Source organism: Fonsecaea pedrosoi (genome assembly GCF_000835455.1).
Source record: "Fonsecaea pedrosoi CBS 271.37 unplaced genomic scaffold supercont1.1, whole genome shotgun sequence".
In the NCBI taxonomy this organism is placed as follows: domain Eukaryota; kingdom Fungi; phylum Ascomycota; class Eurotiomycetes; order Chaetothyriales; family Herpotrichiellaceae; genus Fonsecaea; species Fonsecaea pedrosoi.
This window is the reverse complement of record NW_013550615.1, coordinates 2,148,839-2,163,604: the sequence shown is the minus strand read 5'-3', so window position 1 is coordinate 2,163,604 and position 14,766 is coordinate 2,148,839. Positions and strand designations below refer to the sequence as shown.

Sequence of the window (14,766 nt, the reverse complement as noted above, 5' to 3'; positions counted from 1 at the left end):
CCTCATGACGAGGGTTGTCGTAAATCGTACCTGGAACATGCGGAGACTTTCCGGAGGCTGACAAAAGTTCAACCACCGCGTCGAGTGGTTCGCACAGCGCGTAAATCAGGCTGGGTTTCTTCTGAGCATCGGAAAAACACGGGTTCCCGGTGTGCAGACATAATCTGATAGGCATTTACGATGATATGTGGGCAAACAGAACCTATCTTTCCATCCCCTAGAGGCATGAGAAAGGGTGCGTACGTACGCGTCGAGGCATGGAGCGCAGGGAGAAAAAGGGAAATGTTGGAGAAGCCCACCAGAAGCCAGTGTGGCTCTGTGGCTGCACCGAGGGGTAGAGTCAGGCGACTGACCACTCATATTTGCAGCTTGTCAGGGCGGTGAAGGCCTTCGGTTGGCTCAATGCGGCAGTATCTTTGCTTTTCTCGTACCAACAGCGTCACAAATTTTCCCTCGATCCATGAATAGATGCGTGATGAAAATCTGCGCAGGGTGGCTTGATCTATGCCCTGTGGCAGCATATCTCCCTAGGTGACGTTCTCATGCACTTGTTTGGTCTTTTGGTGCCTCATTCTTGTTGACCGTCCTGTGAAAACATGAGCCACACCGCCCTGAGTTCAGTTCGGAGTCATTGCACCTTACCGTTCCCTGGCAGAAACGTCGCTGCTGAGGCCTTGAGGGCCTACCTCATCTCTCACCCGTGCTCCCCATCGCTCCTCCTCCGATCTAGCTCTCGTTCCTACTCTACGCAACCTGCACCACGGACAGATGACTCTGCTTCGCACAATGTTCCAGATGTACTGGAGCGGGATCAGAAAGCCTCCTTTACCGACACTGCCAAACAGCGTCTGGCAAACAGAGAATTCTTCACGAGCCTGTTGAGCTCGGCAGCGACCAAAAGAGATGCAAAGGCGTATATATCCCGGCTTAAGAGCCCGGAGAAGGCACCCCCAGAGCAGAAGTATGCTCCAACAAGATCACAACCTCAGGTCAACACGGGAGAGCTGCTCGGTCGAACGAGAGCCTCTGAGGAAAGTCCAGTCTTCAAGCAGTATGAAAATGGGAAACACTCGACACTTGAAGAGCTGGAGACCTTGCATGTGGCGCTCGTCAAGATCAGCAACATTAATGCCATGGCTGACGAGGTGGTAAAGGGCATTGCGCAGACCTTGTCTTCTCTTTCCCGCCTGAGCATGGCACCCTGTGTTGTCTTGGAGGAACCCCAGCAAGAAAGTCCGCAAGCGACGCGAGCAACTCTCGCCCAGGCTGCAGATAAACTTGTGGCTGCCATTGACTCGGTCCATCTTTCAGGAGCGAGAATACTTGACAATGTCTTGAGTTTCGCTGCTGACGGCAGGCCACAAGTCTTCCTCCGAAAGCTTTTGACCCGGCCTCTCAGGCGAGGGAGGATACCTATCGTCCTTCCAGTAGCTTATTCCACCGAATGGTCACAAGCTGTATCGATCACAGCCGACGAAGCTGTGCTGGCCTTGACCAGAGAACTTTCTGGATACAAGTCTAACCCTCGAGAGGGCCAACAGCTCGAGACGGCGCGCAAGCAGATATCCTTGGACAGAATTATTGTTGTGGATGAGACTGGGTCGATCCCAAGCACAAAATCCATTGACAAACGGCATGTGTTCGTCAACCTGGAGCAGGAATATGCCGCCTTGCAGGAAGAACTGAGAAGCTCAACTGAAGGAAACGTTTCTCAGAAACATGCCTCGAATCTGAAATTGTTTCGAGACGCTTTGAAAATGCTTCCCCCTTCATCGTCCGGATTACTGACTACGCCGCTTGAAGCTGCAAACAGTACCAGGTTGAACGACACCAGAGGGTCGGGTGTCGGGACGAGGAGGCAAAAGAACCCTTTAATCCACAACCTCTTGACAGATAAGCCGGCATATTCATCATCGCTGCCTACAAGCAGACTGGCACACGATGCGTCCTCAATACCAGTGACGACCTCGACTTTTGTGAAACGGGGTATGCCGCTCACTATCTTGCCAAATCCTCACGCACAAACTTGGACTGCTACGTCGAAGCCTCGTCTACAATTGACCGATCCCAGGATCGACTTGGATCGTCTTACATACCTCATTGACGACTCGTTCAATCGAAAGCTCGACGTGGAAGCATATCTAAGGCGCGTCAATGATCGGATCGCCGGCGTGATCATTGCAGGTGAATACGAAGGCGGAGCGATCCTTACGTGGGAAACCCCATCGGGCTGTTCTGACGATGACACCGACCGCCTAGTGCCGTATCTTGACAAGTTTGCGGTCCTCAAGAAATCCCAAGGCGCAGGCGGCGTTGCCGACATTGTGTTCAATGCCATGGTGCGCACATGCTTCCCCAACGGCGTGTGCTGGCGCAGTCGAAAGGACAACCCTGTCAACAAGTGGTACTTTGAACGGTCGAGGGGCACGTGGAAGATCCCCGAGACCAACTGGACCATGTTTTGGACGACGCCGGGCGTTTTTGATGACGACGGCCACAAGACGCGCGTCTTTCTCGATTACGAGAGTGTCTGTCGGTCCGTGAAGCCGACTTGGGCGGATGGGAAGAGGATTGCCGATTAGATTTGTGAAACAGGAACCATCTTTCAGAAGAGTTTGGCAATGTATATATGATCGGATATATATACAGCTAATCTGGATTCTCTATGGATACAAAATTCTAAGGCGCGCAGGCCAGCCGACCTCACCGGTCCCAACAGCCATGCTATAGTATGGCATGCTATCGTTCGTGAACGTGTGAACCTATGCTTCCAGAAAAGAAATATAAAGAGTCATATTTAAGCCACATTTAGTACTGTAATCGCTCCATCCGTTCAATGCGAGACCCAGACCCAGACTCAGACCGATTCCCGCTCACGAACAGTTATTTTACACATTTTCATCCAGTGTCAATGTTAACGTTGTCTCCTCTCTTCACGCTGTTTACTTCCTTCCACCCGTGTCTGTCGCGGTGGTAATGATCGACGGGCCTGCGACGTCAGCCTCTTCTGAGGCGCCCTTCCTCTTCAGCCTGCGTACGTCGCCGCGCAGCAGCGCAAGCAGGTATACCTCGCGGAGGTATTCGACTTCGTTCTTCTGCGCCTCTTTCTGCTTCTCTTTCTGTGCCGCCTGAGCCACCTCAGCCTGTGAGCCATCTGCGATGGAGGTTGCCGCTACGGCTGCGGCAGCAGCGTGGTCGTGACATAAGCCGTCCTCGCGCACATCCTCGGTGCCTTGAATGCTTTCACCTTGAGCCTTTTCAGCGTCTCCTGAGTCACCACTAGCCACGTTATTCTTGTTCTTCTTGTTATCATTCTTCTTCTTCGAGATCCACACGTTGCCCAAGAACAAACCGGCTACTAGACTCAACCCTAGGATGGGCAGGATGGAAATGAATGCCCACATGGTCGCGGTGGCGCCTTGCGAACGTATGGCTTGTTGCTCTTCTAGCGGTAAGTTTTTGACCAGGTCGAGCGACGCTTGGTTGTGCAGGTTGAAGCCTCCTGTGGAGTCTGTTCCGTTGTTGTTGCCGGAGTTGACGGCGTTGGAACCGAAGTACAGACTCATCTGGTTTTGAAACACGGAGCCCATGATGGTGAGGGCGAGGGTGCCGCCGAACGGCAGTGCGAATCTCAGCAGCGAGTATACTGGCGCTAACCTGTCACGGAACATACCGGCGAGGTGCAGGTTTGAAGGCATGAAGCGCATGCCCGTGCCCGCGCCAGCGATCCCCATCATGACATTGACCAAGGTCTCGTGCTTGACCTTCACCGCGTAAGCGAGCACGGCGATCCCGGCGGTTTCGACGATAGTGCCGATGAGGAGGGGCGGAAATGTCTGTCGTGGGTATACGTTGCAGATGAATATCGCGAGGTACACACCGACTCCGATTCCGGGGACGTAGTACAAGAGCTGAGTGCCGGCGTGAGAAGCTTGGTACCCTTCAACCAGGGTGAAATAGATGCCGATGAAGTAGAAGACGCTGTAGAGAGCGGCGCCAGTACCGGACGCGATGAAGCAGACTAGACCCACGTCCTTCGAGGAGAGGATAATGGAGGGGATCATCGGCACTGTGCCTTTGGGTAGGTGGCGCGAGAGGAAGTTGGTGGGAGAGGAAATGAGCAGTTCATAGAAGACGAAGAGTACTATGAGAACGGCGCCGATGATCAGCGGCGCCAGCACCGCAGAGGAGGACCAGGGGTATGTCGAACCACCCCAGGCGGTTCCCAAGATGATGAGACCGACCCCGAAAATGAAGAGGATGATGCCACCAAAGTCGAGCGTAGAAAGGCCGCCGGCTAGAGCTTGGAGGCGGCTGGTATTTGGTGAAGGGCGCGAGATTGAGACTTTCCCTTTTCGGAGGTCGTTTCTAAGGATGAAGAGAGTGACAATGCTTATTACGGCAATGCCCGCACCCAAAACAAAGCAGTACCGCCAGTCCGTGTTTGTCAGATACCCGCCGATAACGGGACCAATGCCTGGTAGGAGAGGGGTCAGACAGGTTACGAAGGGCACATTTCTTGGGGCTCAAATCGGAGGCACAGTCGTGGAGCAAGGGGTATTATACATACTGTAGCCAACTCCATTCAACAACTGGAAGATACTTGTGTTGATCGCCTGCTCCTTCAAGGACACCGAATCCGCCAGAACGATCATGCTGACATTCGAAACTCCTGCAGTGCCGATGCCTTGCAATGCGCGACCGAGGAGAAGGACGGCCCACTTCGGGGCAGCAGCGCATAGAACGCTCCCAATTGTCAAGATGATCACCGCGAATTGTAGGGTCGCATGACGACCAAAGGTATCTGCTAATTGGCCAAAGACGGGGATGAAGGCGGTCGATGTAAGAGTAAAGGCGGTAACGATCCAATTCAGCTGGTTAAACTTGTCTGCCAGCCATTTCCATCAGTGTCTTGCAATGGAGAAATCGGGAGAAAGGGGACCTTGCTGACCGAAATGAGAGGCTATTTGTGGTAATGCTGTCGCAACTATGGTCAAGTCTAGGCTGGCCACGAAGAATGCCGGGAGCAGGCAGAAAAGAAGTTTCCATCTGTACTTGCGGGCTTTGCTCTTTTCCTGAGCACATTGCGGGCATGGCCTTTTCTTCTTGGGGTCATTCGATGGAGACTTGAGGTTAGTCGGCTGGATTGCAGAGCCATCGGAGCTCAGTGTCGTTGATGTTTGGTTTTGCCCCTGGGCTTCAAGGGTTTTGCGAGCACGATAGGCTCTGATTTTGCGATAAGTGTATATGAACACCATGGTGTGATGTAAGGTCTATCTCAGAGCATGGTGTATCGAAGACAAAACTCGAGACATTTGGGCAGCAGAAAGTATCTTCAAGAACACTTATATCTGAGAGAAAACAAACCTGGAACACCTACTATAATGAACGCGAATACGATACCTCCCTTCACGCCGCACCACAGCCGCTTGCGCCTCTTCCCGTTTTGCGTTTTGACTGCGATTCGGCGAGGCTCTCTCGCGCGACCTGCCCAGAGAGGTATAGACGAAAAATGGCTTTTACTACTATTCCCAGAGAGGAACATTGTTCGAGCCAATCATTTGAGCCAATCTTGGAATGAGTGGGCATAAGAGGTTCGCTTCAGCGCATTCTTGGCTGAGGGTAGTGGAAAGTTGAAAGGTGGCAAGGCGTCGAACATCTCTAAACCGCATCAAGCACGTTGTGCGAATACGTTATGCGAAGTTCCTGGCAGCAGACAAAATAGAAATTGATCGATAAGAGTGATTGAAAAAGTTGATGTTGGGGATTTTGACCTTTTCGCTTGCAGCCGGCAGAATTACCTTCCAAGTTCACTAAAGCGTCAGTGCCAAGCACCTAGTCGCCAGCGCAGCACTATGTGCAGGTCCCAACCCATCCCAAACCTTTCTGCCCATCATTCCCCTGATGCAACGTCACCAACAATCTCTCAATCCCGTTGAAGGCAGGCATGCCCATATGCATCACATGTAGTACTCCGGTCAAGGAGCTATACACTGTTTACAGCAAAGCAGATGACCGAACTCTGGGTAAAGGCGTGCGCTTGACACAATGCCCCAACTGCAAACGGTTCGCCGACAAATATGTCGAACATGACTTTGTCGTCCTCTTTATCGATCTGGTATTGATCAAACCACAGGTAAGTAGGCTGTCTATAAACCTCATGCTTGATTTGACCAGAGGGTAGGTCTACCGCCATCTTCTATTCAACAGGTTAGGACGCTCCGATGACAAGTTCGATCCCAGCATCTTGCGCCTGGGCACCTTGCTTGTCCTCTTCGACGTCTATATCACCTGGGCAAGGATCGAGAAGTCCAATGTAACAAACGGTGGCCTTGCTGTGGGTTCCCGGCTTAGCGAGATGCCCATTCTAGCACAGTATCTTTTCTTTTTGACCATGAATGTCCTGGCGACATTTGCCCAGCACGGCATCATTCGGACAATGGTCCGGATGCTTGTCTCCCATCAGGAAAAGAAAGACCAGGCTCTCGTAGATGCGAAGCCCACAGCGGCCTCCTTTTCGACCCCCTATACTCGCCCGACCATTGCCACAAGCCATGCCAGCTCTAGCGCCATCAGCACTGCCTTGCTAGTCTCCAGCTGCACCAAGTTATTTCCCATCCTGTTGGTCATCTGGCCGACAGAGACAAAGGAAAGCGACTCATTCGGTTTTGCATTTCGCGCGACAAACTATGTGGGATGGGCAGTCCTTCTCAACAATATCGAAGCGCTGCTGATTCTACTCAACTGCGGGTATATGATTGCGACTGGCTTGGCAATTTCTGGTTTTGTCGCGAGGTGGATGGTGGAAGGCTGGTTCTTGAGCTTCATTGGGTTGGCACGAGATACTGGTCCTGTAGGAGATGTCCTGGCCGCGTATCGCTTTCTGGGAGGATGGTTGAAAGGGAGCGAATAGATCAGGATACACTACGTATGAGACTTTATTACACTACTCTGGACTCTTAACGGGATTCATTCTCAATCTCCTGCAGTGGTGTAAATGTGTCGGTAAAGATCGCGCTCGAAGCCAAATGTGCACCCAGCGCATCTCTTCTCTCAACCACCCCTGTCCATATTCCTTGTAAATTACTTCGGCCCGAAGTTTATCCGTTCCACCACTAGTGCCCCATTCAACAATAGCGACACAATGCCGACACGCGACAAGGTCGCCTTCAACATTCCCTGTCTCCGTAGAAAGAGAGCAACGCCCGAACCAGACGTAAAGCCTCAGTCCAGGTCTGAGCTCGGCATGGATGAGTCTTCAGGCCGTGGCCATCGGGAGAAAAAACCTAGCGAAAAGCTCAAGGAACAGGTTACGGCCAAGGTTGACCGGCTTGACGACGAGAAACCTGTTGCCCTTCCCACTTACATTGCGCCCAACGATCCGAAATTTCTCCAAGACCAGAAGGAGGTTCCAAAATTCTTTGACCACTCCAAAACTGCCCCGAACGGTGACAAGACCGACTTCTACACGCTCGGAACACAGTACAGACTCCATCTCTCGTTGAGAAAGCGGAATTGCTAACCTGGAGCAACAGCGTCGAGAGTAAGGAGAAACGTTACTACATTCGTGCGAAGCGAGATCCTACCACCTTTTATTTCCACGCCGACGAGCCTCCTCCGCGTTACGCCCGCCTGAGCGACGAGAATCACCCCCAATGTGGCGTCGAGAGTCTCAAGAATGTCTTCACCAAGGACATGCTCGGCAAGAGTGGGGAGTTTGGTAGCTACACTACGAGAGCCAACGTCTTTGCTCGGGAAGGGCAATTTTTCTTCGAAGCCAAAGTCATCAGCATTGCTCCGCCAGGGCGAGAGGCCCCAGATCGCGCACTTGCGGACACCCAGAACTCCGACAGAACATCAACGAGCCGAGGTGGCCTGAGAGTGGGCTTTTGCAGACGTGAACACCACTGGAGTGAGAATTTGGGAGGCAATGCCTACTCGTATGCCGTTATCTTGAGGAGCGGAAGATCTAAAGAGTATGGCAGCGTGCGGTTCAACACAATGATGTACCATATGCAGGGTGAAGGTGCACAAGATCCCGACGACTTGTCTCCAGGTGATGTTGTAGGGCTCATGATCACATTGCCGCCGCTGGAGGTACACCAAAAGGTCGTCGAGGGCACGTACAACCCGGCTGAGTACCCGCATCTCAGATGCGGTCCGGCGGTAATGAAGAAAAAACAAGGCGCGGGTAAAAAGTCTGCTAAGAGCGGACCAAAATCCAAAGATGGCGATGTGGCTAAGAGCAAGGACGAGCCTGTTAGACCGCACAATGCTCGAGCTGCTATCCGGTCCGCCTTGACACCGATGTTGGGGTGCACCGCGCCCTCGGATCACGACATCATCCGCGACCGCAATCCGTTCCTCCACAAGGGTATGACCTACTTCGAATGTCCAGAATACACGCCCAACCACGACCTCAGCCGGCCCACGTTGAACACAAAGAACAAATCCGTCAATCCTGAAACCGGCAAAAAGTACGATCTCCTCACCGAGCCCCATCCCAACCACGACCTACCTCACCTGCGCACCCTCCCTGGCAGTAAGATCGAACTTTGGGTAAATGGGAAATACCATGGCGTGGTCTGGGAACATCTCTTCGCGTTCCTCCCACCAGCTTCTTATATCGAGAAGGGCTCCAGAGCCGTTACTGGGGGCCATGGCGACGTGGATGACGGCTTGCTAGGATACTATCCAGCGATTAGTCACTACACTGGCGGAGCGATTGAGTGCAAGTTCGATGGGCCCTGGTGGTACGGCTATGAGAAGGACGGCCCTGCACACCCCAACGCCCGTCCAATCGGTGAGCGGTATCAAGAACAGATCGTTGAAGACATGGTCAACGACCTCGTCGATGAGATTTACCAGGAGAAGCTTTACAAGGACCGGGATTGGATGAAGAAGCGGGTCTTGGATGCGCCTGTCAGTCTTCCGCACAGCTGATACAGACTAGGCATGGACATCATTCGGAATATTTCGTCTGACGGACATGTGCAAAGAATGGCATGGCCCAATCTGGAACGATCAAAACGGCTGTTGAGGCGCGCATTGAGGTGTACGATCATGAGGTGAGGATTGCCCCTAAATCTAGGAGGATACGGCATGCTCGCAACTTCGAACAAAAAGAGGCAAATACAGGGCAGGTGTAACGGAAAGGCAAATCATGATTGATAGGCGGTCAGGGAAGGGAAAAAGTCGATTACAGTGATACCCCATTCTGCATCAGCCCTCCAGGCAGAAGATAGGAAATAGCAATGGCATGACAAACACTCAACAAGAGGATTGAAGAAACCTTGCGATTTTTTGATTGGTTGTGTATAGTCCGAGCCCTAAGGAACGTCTGCAATACTGAGTAAGCTTATAGAGATTATACGAGGTACAGGAAGCGAAAAGCTGCAGTCAGCACAATGGCAACGCGACAGTTGCGGCAATATGATACTGCTGTGATGGGATATTGTGCTGATGTCTAGCAACACGTAGGAGATCCTCATGGGGTAACAAGTTTCGGGTTTCTTTCTGACTCTGTCTCTTTCTTGTCCCGGTGGAGAACTTCCCCTGCGTCCTGAGAGACATTTCTCTTATGTATCTGGTGGAACTGGAACAGGCTGCCGCGTCTCCTGAAGCCACGGATAGACCAAAACAGCATGATCGGATGAGCATCGGCGCACGAGAGTGGGACAAGGAGGTGCGGCTGGCGAGTCTAAGGCTGAGCTGAGGACGGGGGAAGTTCGCGTAGGAGGCACCATCGAGGAGGATTGAGGCAAGGGATGCGCTCAAGGCGGGATGATGGCGACATGAGTGGAGGCCAGAAATAGGATCATGTGTGGGAAGACGTGATGCGACTGGCTCGCGCAAAGGCTTGGATCCGAAACCCCCTTGCTGCGGCTGTGGTGTGGATTCATGGTTACCATACCCCCTGCGTCCACCGAAATCGACACTCTGGCCTTATTTAATTCCAGGTGCCTGTTCCTCAGTCACCCAACTCGATCTCATCACCAACCCTCCTCTTCACACCTCTTCTACTCTTGAATGAATTTCCTTGGTTAATTTGTCCTTTGATGGTTCACTCCACTTTATACTGGCATGGCTCGGCCTGAGCAACCATGAGTCCGGCTTAGAGGATACGTGGTCACTTTGGCATCACCATAATAAACAGCCACCTAATCCCACTTGACGAACTTGCCATCTATCTTAATCAATCCTGCCATTATTCGCACGAAAAGTACCCCGCCTATCACACCAAAATGGCTGGCCCAGCAGAGATCGTTGACCCTGCTTCTCTTACTGTAGCGGGCTACAGTCGCAGCTACCCAACGCCACCCCCCTTGTCAGACGACAACAAGGAGGCCAGCCAACCTCCCCAAGAACAACCTCAAAAGAAGAAGAGGAAGGCTTGGGGACAGCCTGTTCCTGAAATCAAACAAATACTCCCACCTCGGAAACGAGCCAAGACCGCGGAGGAGAAGGAACAGAGAAAGAATGAGAGAATTCTCAGAAACCGCAGAGCAGCGGACAAATCTCGACAACGACAAAAGGCTGCCGTGGCAGAACTCGAAGCACGGCAGATCCGGATTGAGAAAGAAAATGCCGCTCTACGAGAACTACTAGGTCGCTATCAGTCGAGATTCGGTGTCCAGGAGGACTTCCCTCTACCAGTCCCGGCTGAACCTCCCAAGATAGAGCTTGACGATATGGACGATGCAGCAACGTGTCAAGACTTGCGCGCATCTTCCGCTCAACCGCCATTCACTCCATCGTCATTCAACGACTGCTCGGACTCTGAGTCCAGCCATCCAACCTTAGTTCTATCTGAGGATTCCACCCCCCTAAAACACGAATCCCCTGTCCTCGCCCCCCAACTCAACCTCATCCATGAACATCCCGAAGGTGAACAAACCACTTCCGACTCGATGGCAACGCTCTCAAGCTTCCCTTCGGTCTCCGGTATGACACAATATCCTGCTGTGGTATTGTGTGACCTGCAGTGTCAGCCGGAGACCTGGGCTATGAGCCTGCCAGCATTCCCATTGAGTCTCAAGCACAACCTTGGGATCAGTTACCTGCTTCAGGTCTTTCAGACCTTGACGATATTTCACTCCTTCTCGACGACAACGCTCTTGCCAATGTGCAATCTTTTCCAGATTTTGGCACAGCGATTGTCAATGACCTCGACGGAACAGGATTTCTCCTCCATCCTGACCAACTTCCCACTAATTCATTCTTTGATTTCGATGCCTTCGACACCGACCAGGCCAGCGGTCTTTCGCATGAAGCTTCTGAGCCGACTACTCGCTTGCAGCCCACACATGGCGCGCCTCTTACTGGCAGCGACAGACCGGGCTTTGCAGCGAGTGGTTAGCGAGGAAGGTTTTGCCGAAGACCCTGACCGTCGGTGGACATGGTCGAGTCTGATGACGATCAAGTGGGTTATTCTGAGGTTGGAGAGGGAGCATCGCAAGATCCGTCGTCGAGTTTGGATGGATAAGAAAGGTGCTGCTGTTCAGACTGGAGTTTCGGAGTTAAAGGTCATGGCGGGCGTTGATTATGGAGCCGTTGCCAGAAATTCACAGCTTTGGCAAAGAGCGAGCTCCAACTGTACGATTACTAGGGATGATGGCGGGAGCTGGTTGCCAGCACAGGAGGTCCACTGAGATTGATAACGAAACTTCCATAGATGAGATCAACCGAAAAGCTTTGATACGACCATGACTTATTTTGCCATTGTAGCCGTGGAAATTTAATCTGCCTCCCTAAACCTCTTAAAAAATCTATGATCCATGAAGCTGTGGAACGATACAACCCGCTCCTGGCATGGAGTTGTGACTGCGGTCACGTGAGACTGGAATCTTAAAAATGGCGTGGTCGAGTTTGCTTGTCTGCAGGACATCCAAAACGCGTATTATTTACTATCCTGTGTTCTAGCCTAGATGAACTATGGTACTCAGATACCTAAGGATGGGCCATGTCTCAATCATCACCAACCCATCAAGTTCAAAGGTACCCCTCCGTGACCTCCGTGTGCTTTGGACATGTGTGCATAGCAAGATGTGCCGTCGTTGAAGACTGCCATACACACCCAGCACAGGTGCGCCTTGCAACCCCCACATGTTATATGATTGCATCCATCTGTCTTCTCGATCGGTGTCGTACATTTAGGGTAGTCTTTGATGTTCAGCTTCTTCTTCAGCTGTTCGAGTGCTTCGTAGCCACCCGAGGCGATGTCTTTGTATTGGGCACACGTGAGATTGTCGTGTCGTGCGTGGCAGGATGTGCACACTGACTCAAGACAATTGGGACACCTGTAAGCCGGTGACCTCAAGTTTGAAGCGGCCGTGCAGCGGTACACATAGTCGCAGTCTGGCGTGGAGCAATAGTGGAAAGCCTCGGGATGACGCTGGAGATACTCTTCAAAGGATGATCTGAGCACACTTTCAAAGACAGAAGACGATAGTCGTTCTTTCAACTCTTGGAGCGTGAATATGGTCGAGCAAGTACCGCCGTTCCCTTGGCACTTGACTTGAAAATCGTTTTTGCTGGTCGATGCCGCGGATTTGCAGCTATCCTCAAAACACTCGAGGCAGTAAGTGTGCTTGCACGAGGTCTGAACCGGGTTTTCCGCCTCACAGAAGCAGATCGGGCAGTCTCCTTCAGTCAGGGAGTGACTGGCCGCGACGTCACGAATTTCCACAGCGTCTGCGCCATTAACTACTGCCAAAGCCATATCGTATTGTTGCCTTGTGCCACCGACTGTAAGACGTTTCGATATCACGTCGAAAACGGCCACATTCCTACCTAGAGCTTGTTCAACGGACTTGAAACCGCCTCGGATCATGCGTGAAAATTGTTCGGGACTGAGGTTGATGTGAGAGCTGAGAGAGGATTCATCTTTGAGCGCTTCTCTGATATGGGCAATAGCTTGTTGATATTTTGCAAAGGGTACATAAAAATAAAGGTGACATTTCGATTTGTCCCTGCGGATCAATACACCGAGTTCTTTCTCAATCGCCTTGACTTTCTTGTATGCGCTTCCATTAGTTTTGAATGCGGATGCCCAGATGGGATTTTCGCCGTCTCGTAAGATAACTCCCTGCGATATTTCATCGAGGACTTTGCGAGCGCGGACCACATCATTCGCATTGGCACCCTCAACCTTGATTGCTGTAAATCCTGGCACGGTATTCACGTACACACGAGACGTGAGATGTTGCCCCGCCCAGGTCTTCATTTCCTCCTCAATCCTGCTCTTGGATGCGAAGTAGACTGGCGTTTGGATCTTAACCTTGACAGACTGTACAAGTGTTAGGGTTAGCTTCCCCTGCTGCAGGATAGAGATCTGCTTGTTGTTGAGCGAGCACGCCGATATTGCGTCTGCCTCGTCCTCAAACCAAGCGACAGCCTTTACTCGCCTGCCCCTGGATGTGGGCGGGAGATCGAAACTCTCCAGTCGGCCGTGTTCTTCCAAGAGGGAACGCACTTCGAGGCCAACTTGTGTGTCTGAAGCGTAGTAGCTAACGGGCGATGGCTCGATGTGGCGTGGTCTGTCATATGGCGTGTGGATGCCATCTTGGACATCTTTGTTTGTTACATCGCCAGGTACATCGCATAACGTAACTGTCCAAGCGACAGGATTGTGCAAAGTTCCATCTCTTGCCCCTCGAGGAGCACCTCCCTTCACACCGGAACATGTGACGGATTGACCTAGAACTTTGTAATGACCTTTGGCGAATTTCTGTGCAACGCGGTTCGCAATATCGCTACTGCCAAATTTTAGCCAAAAGCTTCGGGTAGCTTTGTGCCAGGATATGTAGACTTTTCTGCAATTCGACCTCCTGCTATCAATTGGAAGTGGCACTGCGCTGACTTCGGTCTTTTGCTGCTTGAGCTTGTCGCTGAGCTCTTTCGCAAATGACGGGTTTTCCGCTTTTACTAAAGCTTTTGTCTTTGGCGGTGCGGTACTTCTCGAGATTCGAACACACTCAATGTCTATATTGAAGCCGAAGCCAAGAAGCATCTGAACCACTGTTTCGCTTTGAATCGTGGGTGGAAGACCGGTTATGCATGCACGAGAAAAATCGGTTGGGAGAGAAACTCTGCGAATTTGACCGATGTCGTTGAAGGAGACCAGGGCCCCCGACAGATCTCGCGTAAAGTCGTCCTCACCTTCTTTTTCCTGTGTTACTTCGTTCTCATTCACCTCAGGATCAGCTGTCCTCCCAACTTTATAACCATCTGGCCTATGGAGGTACGGACATGGGTCATTTCGACAACCACTGGGGGTCCGAAGAAACTTGCAAGGGATTGTTGCGCGAGAGTCTTTAGGTATTTGAGCAAGAGGGCTGCCATGAGTCACCACTGCTCCAGTAGTATCGAAGTGTTCAATCGTAGTGCGTGGAGTGTATGCGCCCGCGCCGACATGTTGCTCGCTGTCTATGGTTCGCTCATGAGAGAAAGTGCAATGGTTGCCCTTCATACATCGTCCCTTCGCAAAGTAAGTGCACAGCTTTTGTGGTGCCATGGAGTCTTGAATTTATTAGCAGTAGTTGCCTTGGACGATCATGGCTAGAGCTGGTGGGGATGAGAGTTCAACCATCCACTATTATTATTACTGAAACTGCGCAGTTGCCTGACTGCCAAGACTGCTTTGCGTCCGGTGGATCAATTACACCACGTCTGCAAAATGCCGTAGAGCATTTCAACTTTGAGCGCAGCCTTGATTCTTGGCAGAGCCTCGCGTCGCAATGCGCAGTTCGTCTTTCGGCGCGACAG

At 51.8% G+C, this 14,766-nt stretch overlaps 6 protein-coding genes across 6 annotated transcripts; 4 read left to right on the top strand and 2 right to left on the bottom strand.

Moving 5' to 3' along the window:
- Positions 1–596: 596 nt before the first annotated feature.
- On the top strand, positions 597–2,582 carry Z517_00789 (uncharacterized protein; the record flags this gene model as incomplete). Its single annotated transcript, XM_013433753.1, has 1 exon — positions 597–2,582. One exon carries the CDS (start codon positions 597–599, stop codon positions 2,580–2,582), a length of 1,986 nt encoding a protein of 661 aa, XP_013289207.1.
- A 360-nt stretch (positions 2,583–2,942) lies between these two features.
- Positions 2,943–5,258, bottom strand: Z517_00788 (uncharacterized protein; the record flags this gene model as incomplete). The annotated part of the gene is made up of 3 exons (XM_013433752.1): positions 2,943–4,477; positions 4,571–4,888; positions 4,952–5,258. 3 exons carry the CDS (start codon positions 5,256–5,258, stop codon positions 2,943–2,945), a joined length of 2,160 nt encoding a protein of 719 aa, XP_013289206.1.
- A 689-nt stretch (positions 5,259–5,947) lies between these two features.
- Z517_00787 (uncharacterized protein) lies at positions 5,948–6,913 on the top strand (the record flags this gene model as incomplete). The annotated part of the gene is made up of 2 exons (XM_013433751.1): positions 5,948–6,136; positions 6,185–6,913. 2 exons carry the CDS (start codon positions 5,948–5,950, stop codon positions 6,911–6,913), a joined length of 918 nt encoding a protein of 305 aa, XP_013289205.1.
- Positions 6,914–7,144: 231 nt separating this feature from the next.
- Positions 7,145–8,943, top strand: Z517_00786 (uncharacterized protein; the record flags this gene model as incomplete). The annotated part of the gene is made up of 2 exons (XM_013433750.1): positions 7,145–7,482; positions 7,536–8,943. The coding sequence occupies 2 exons, from the start codon at positions 7,145–7,147 to the stop codon at positions 8,941–8,943; spliced, it is 1,746 nt and encodes a 581-aa protein (XP_013289204.1).
- A 1,301-nt stretch (positions 8,944–10,244) lies between these two features.
- Positions 10,245–11,359, top strand: Z517_00785 (uncharacterized protein; the record flags this gene model as incomplete). The annotated part of the gene is made up of 2 exons (XM_013433749.1): positions 10,245–10,944; positions 10,986–11,359. 2 exons carry the CDS (start codon positions 10,245–10,247, stop codon positions 11,357–11,359), a joined length of 1,074 nt encoding a protein of 357 aa, XP_013289203.1.
- A 615-nt stretch (positions 11,360–11,974) lies between these two features.
- Positions 11,975–14,515, bottom strand: Z517_00784 (uncharacterized protein; the record flags this gene model as incomplete). Its single annotated transcript, XM_013433748.1, has 1 exon — positions 11,975–14,515. One exon carries the CDS (start codon positions 14,513–14,515, stop codon positions 11,975–11,977), a length of 2,541 nt encoding a protein of 846 aa, XP_013289202.1.
- Positions 14,516–14,766: the final 251 nt, after the last annotated feature.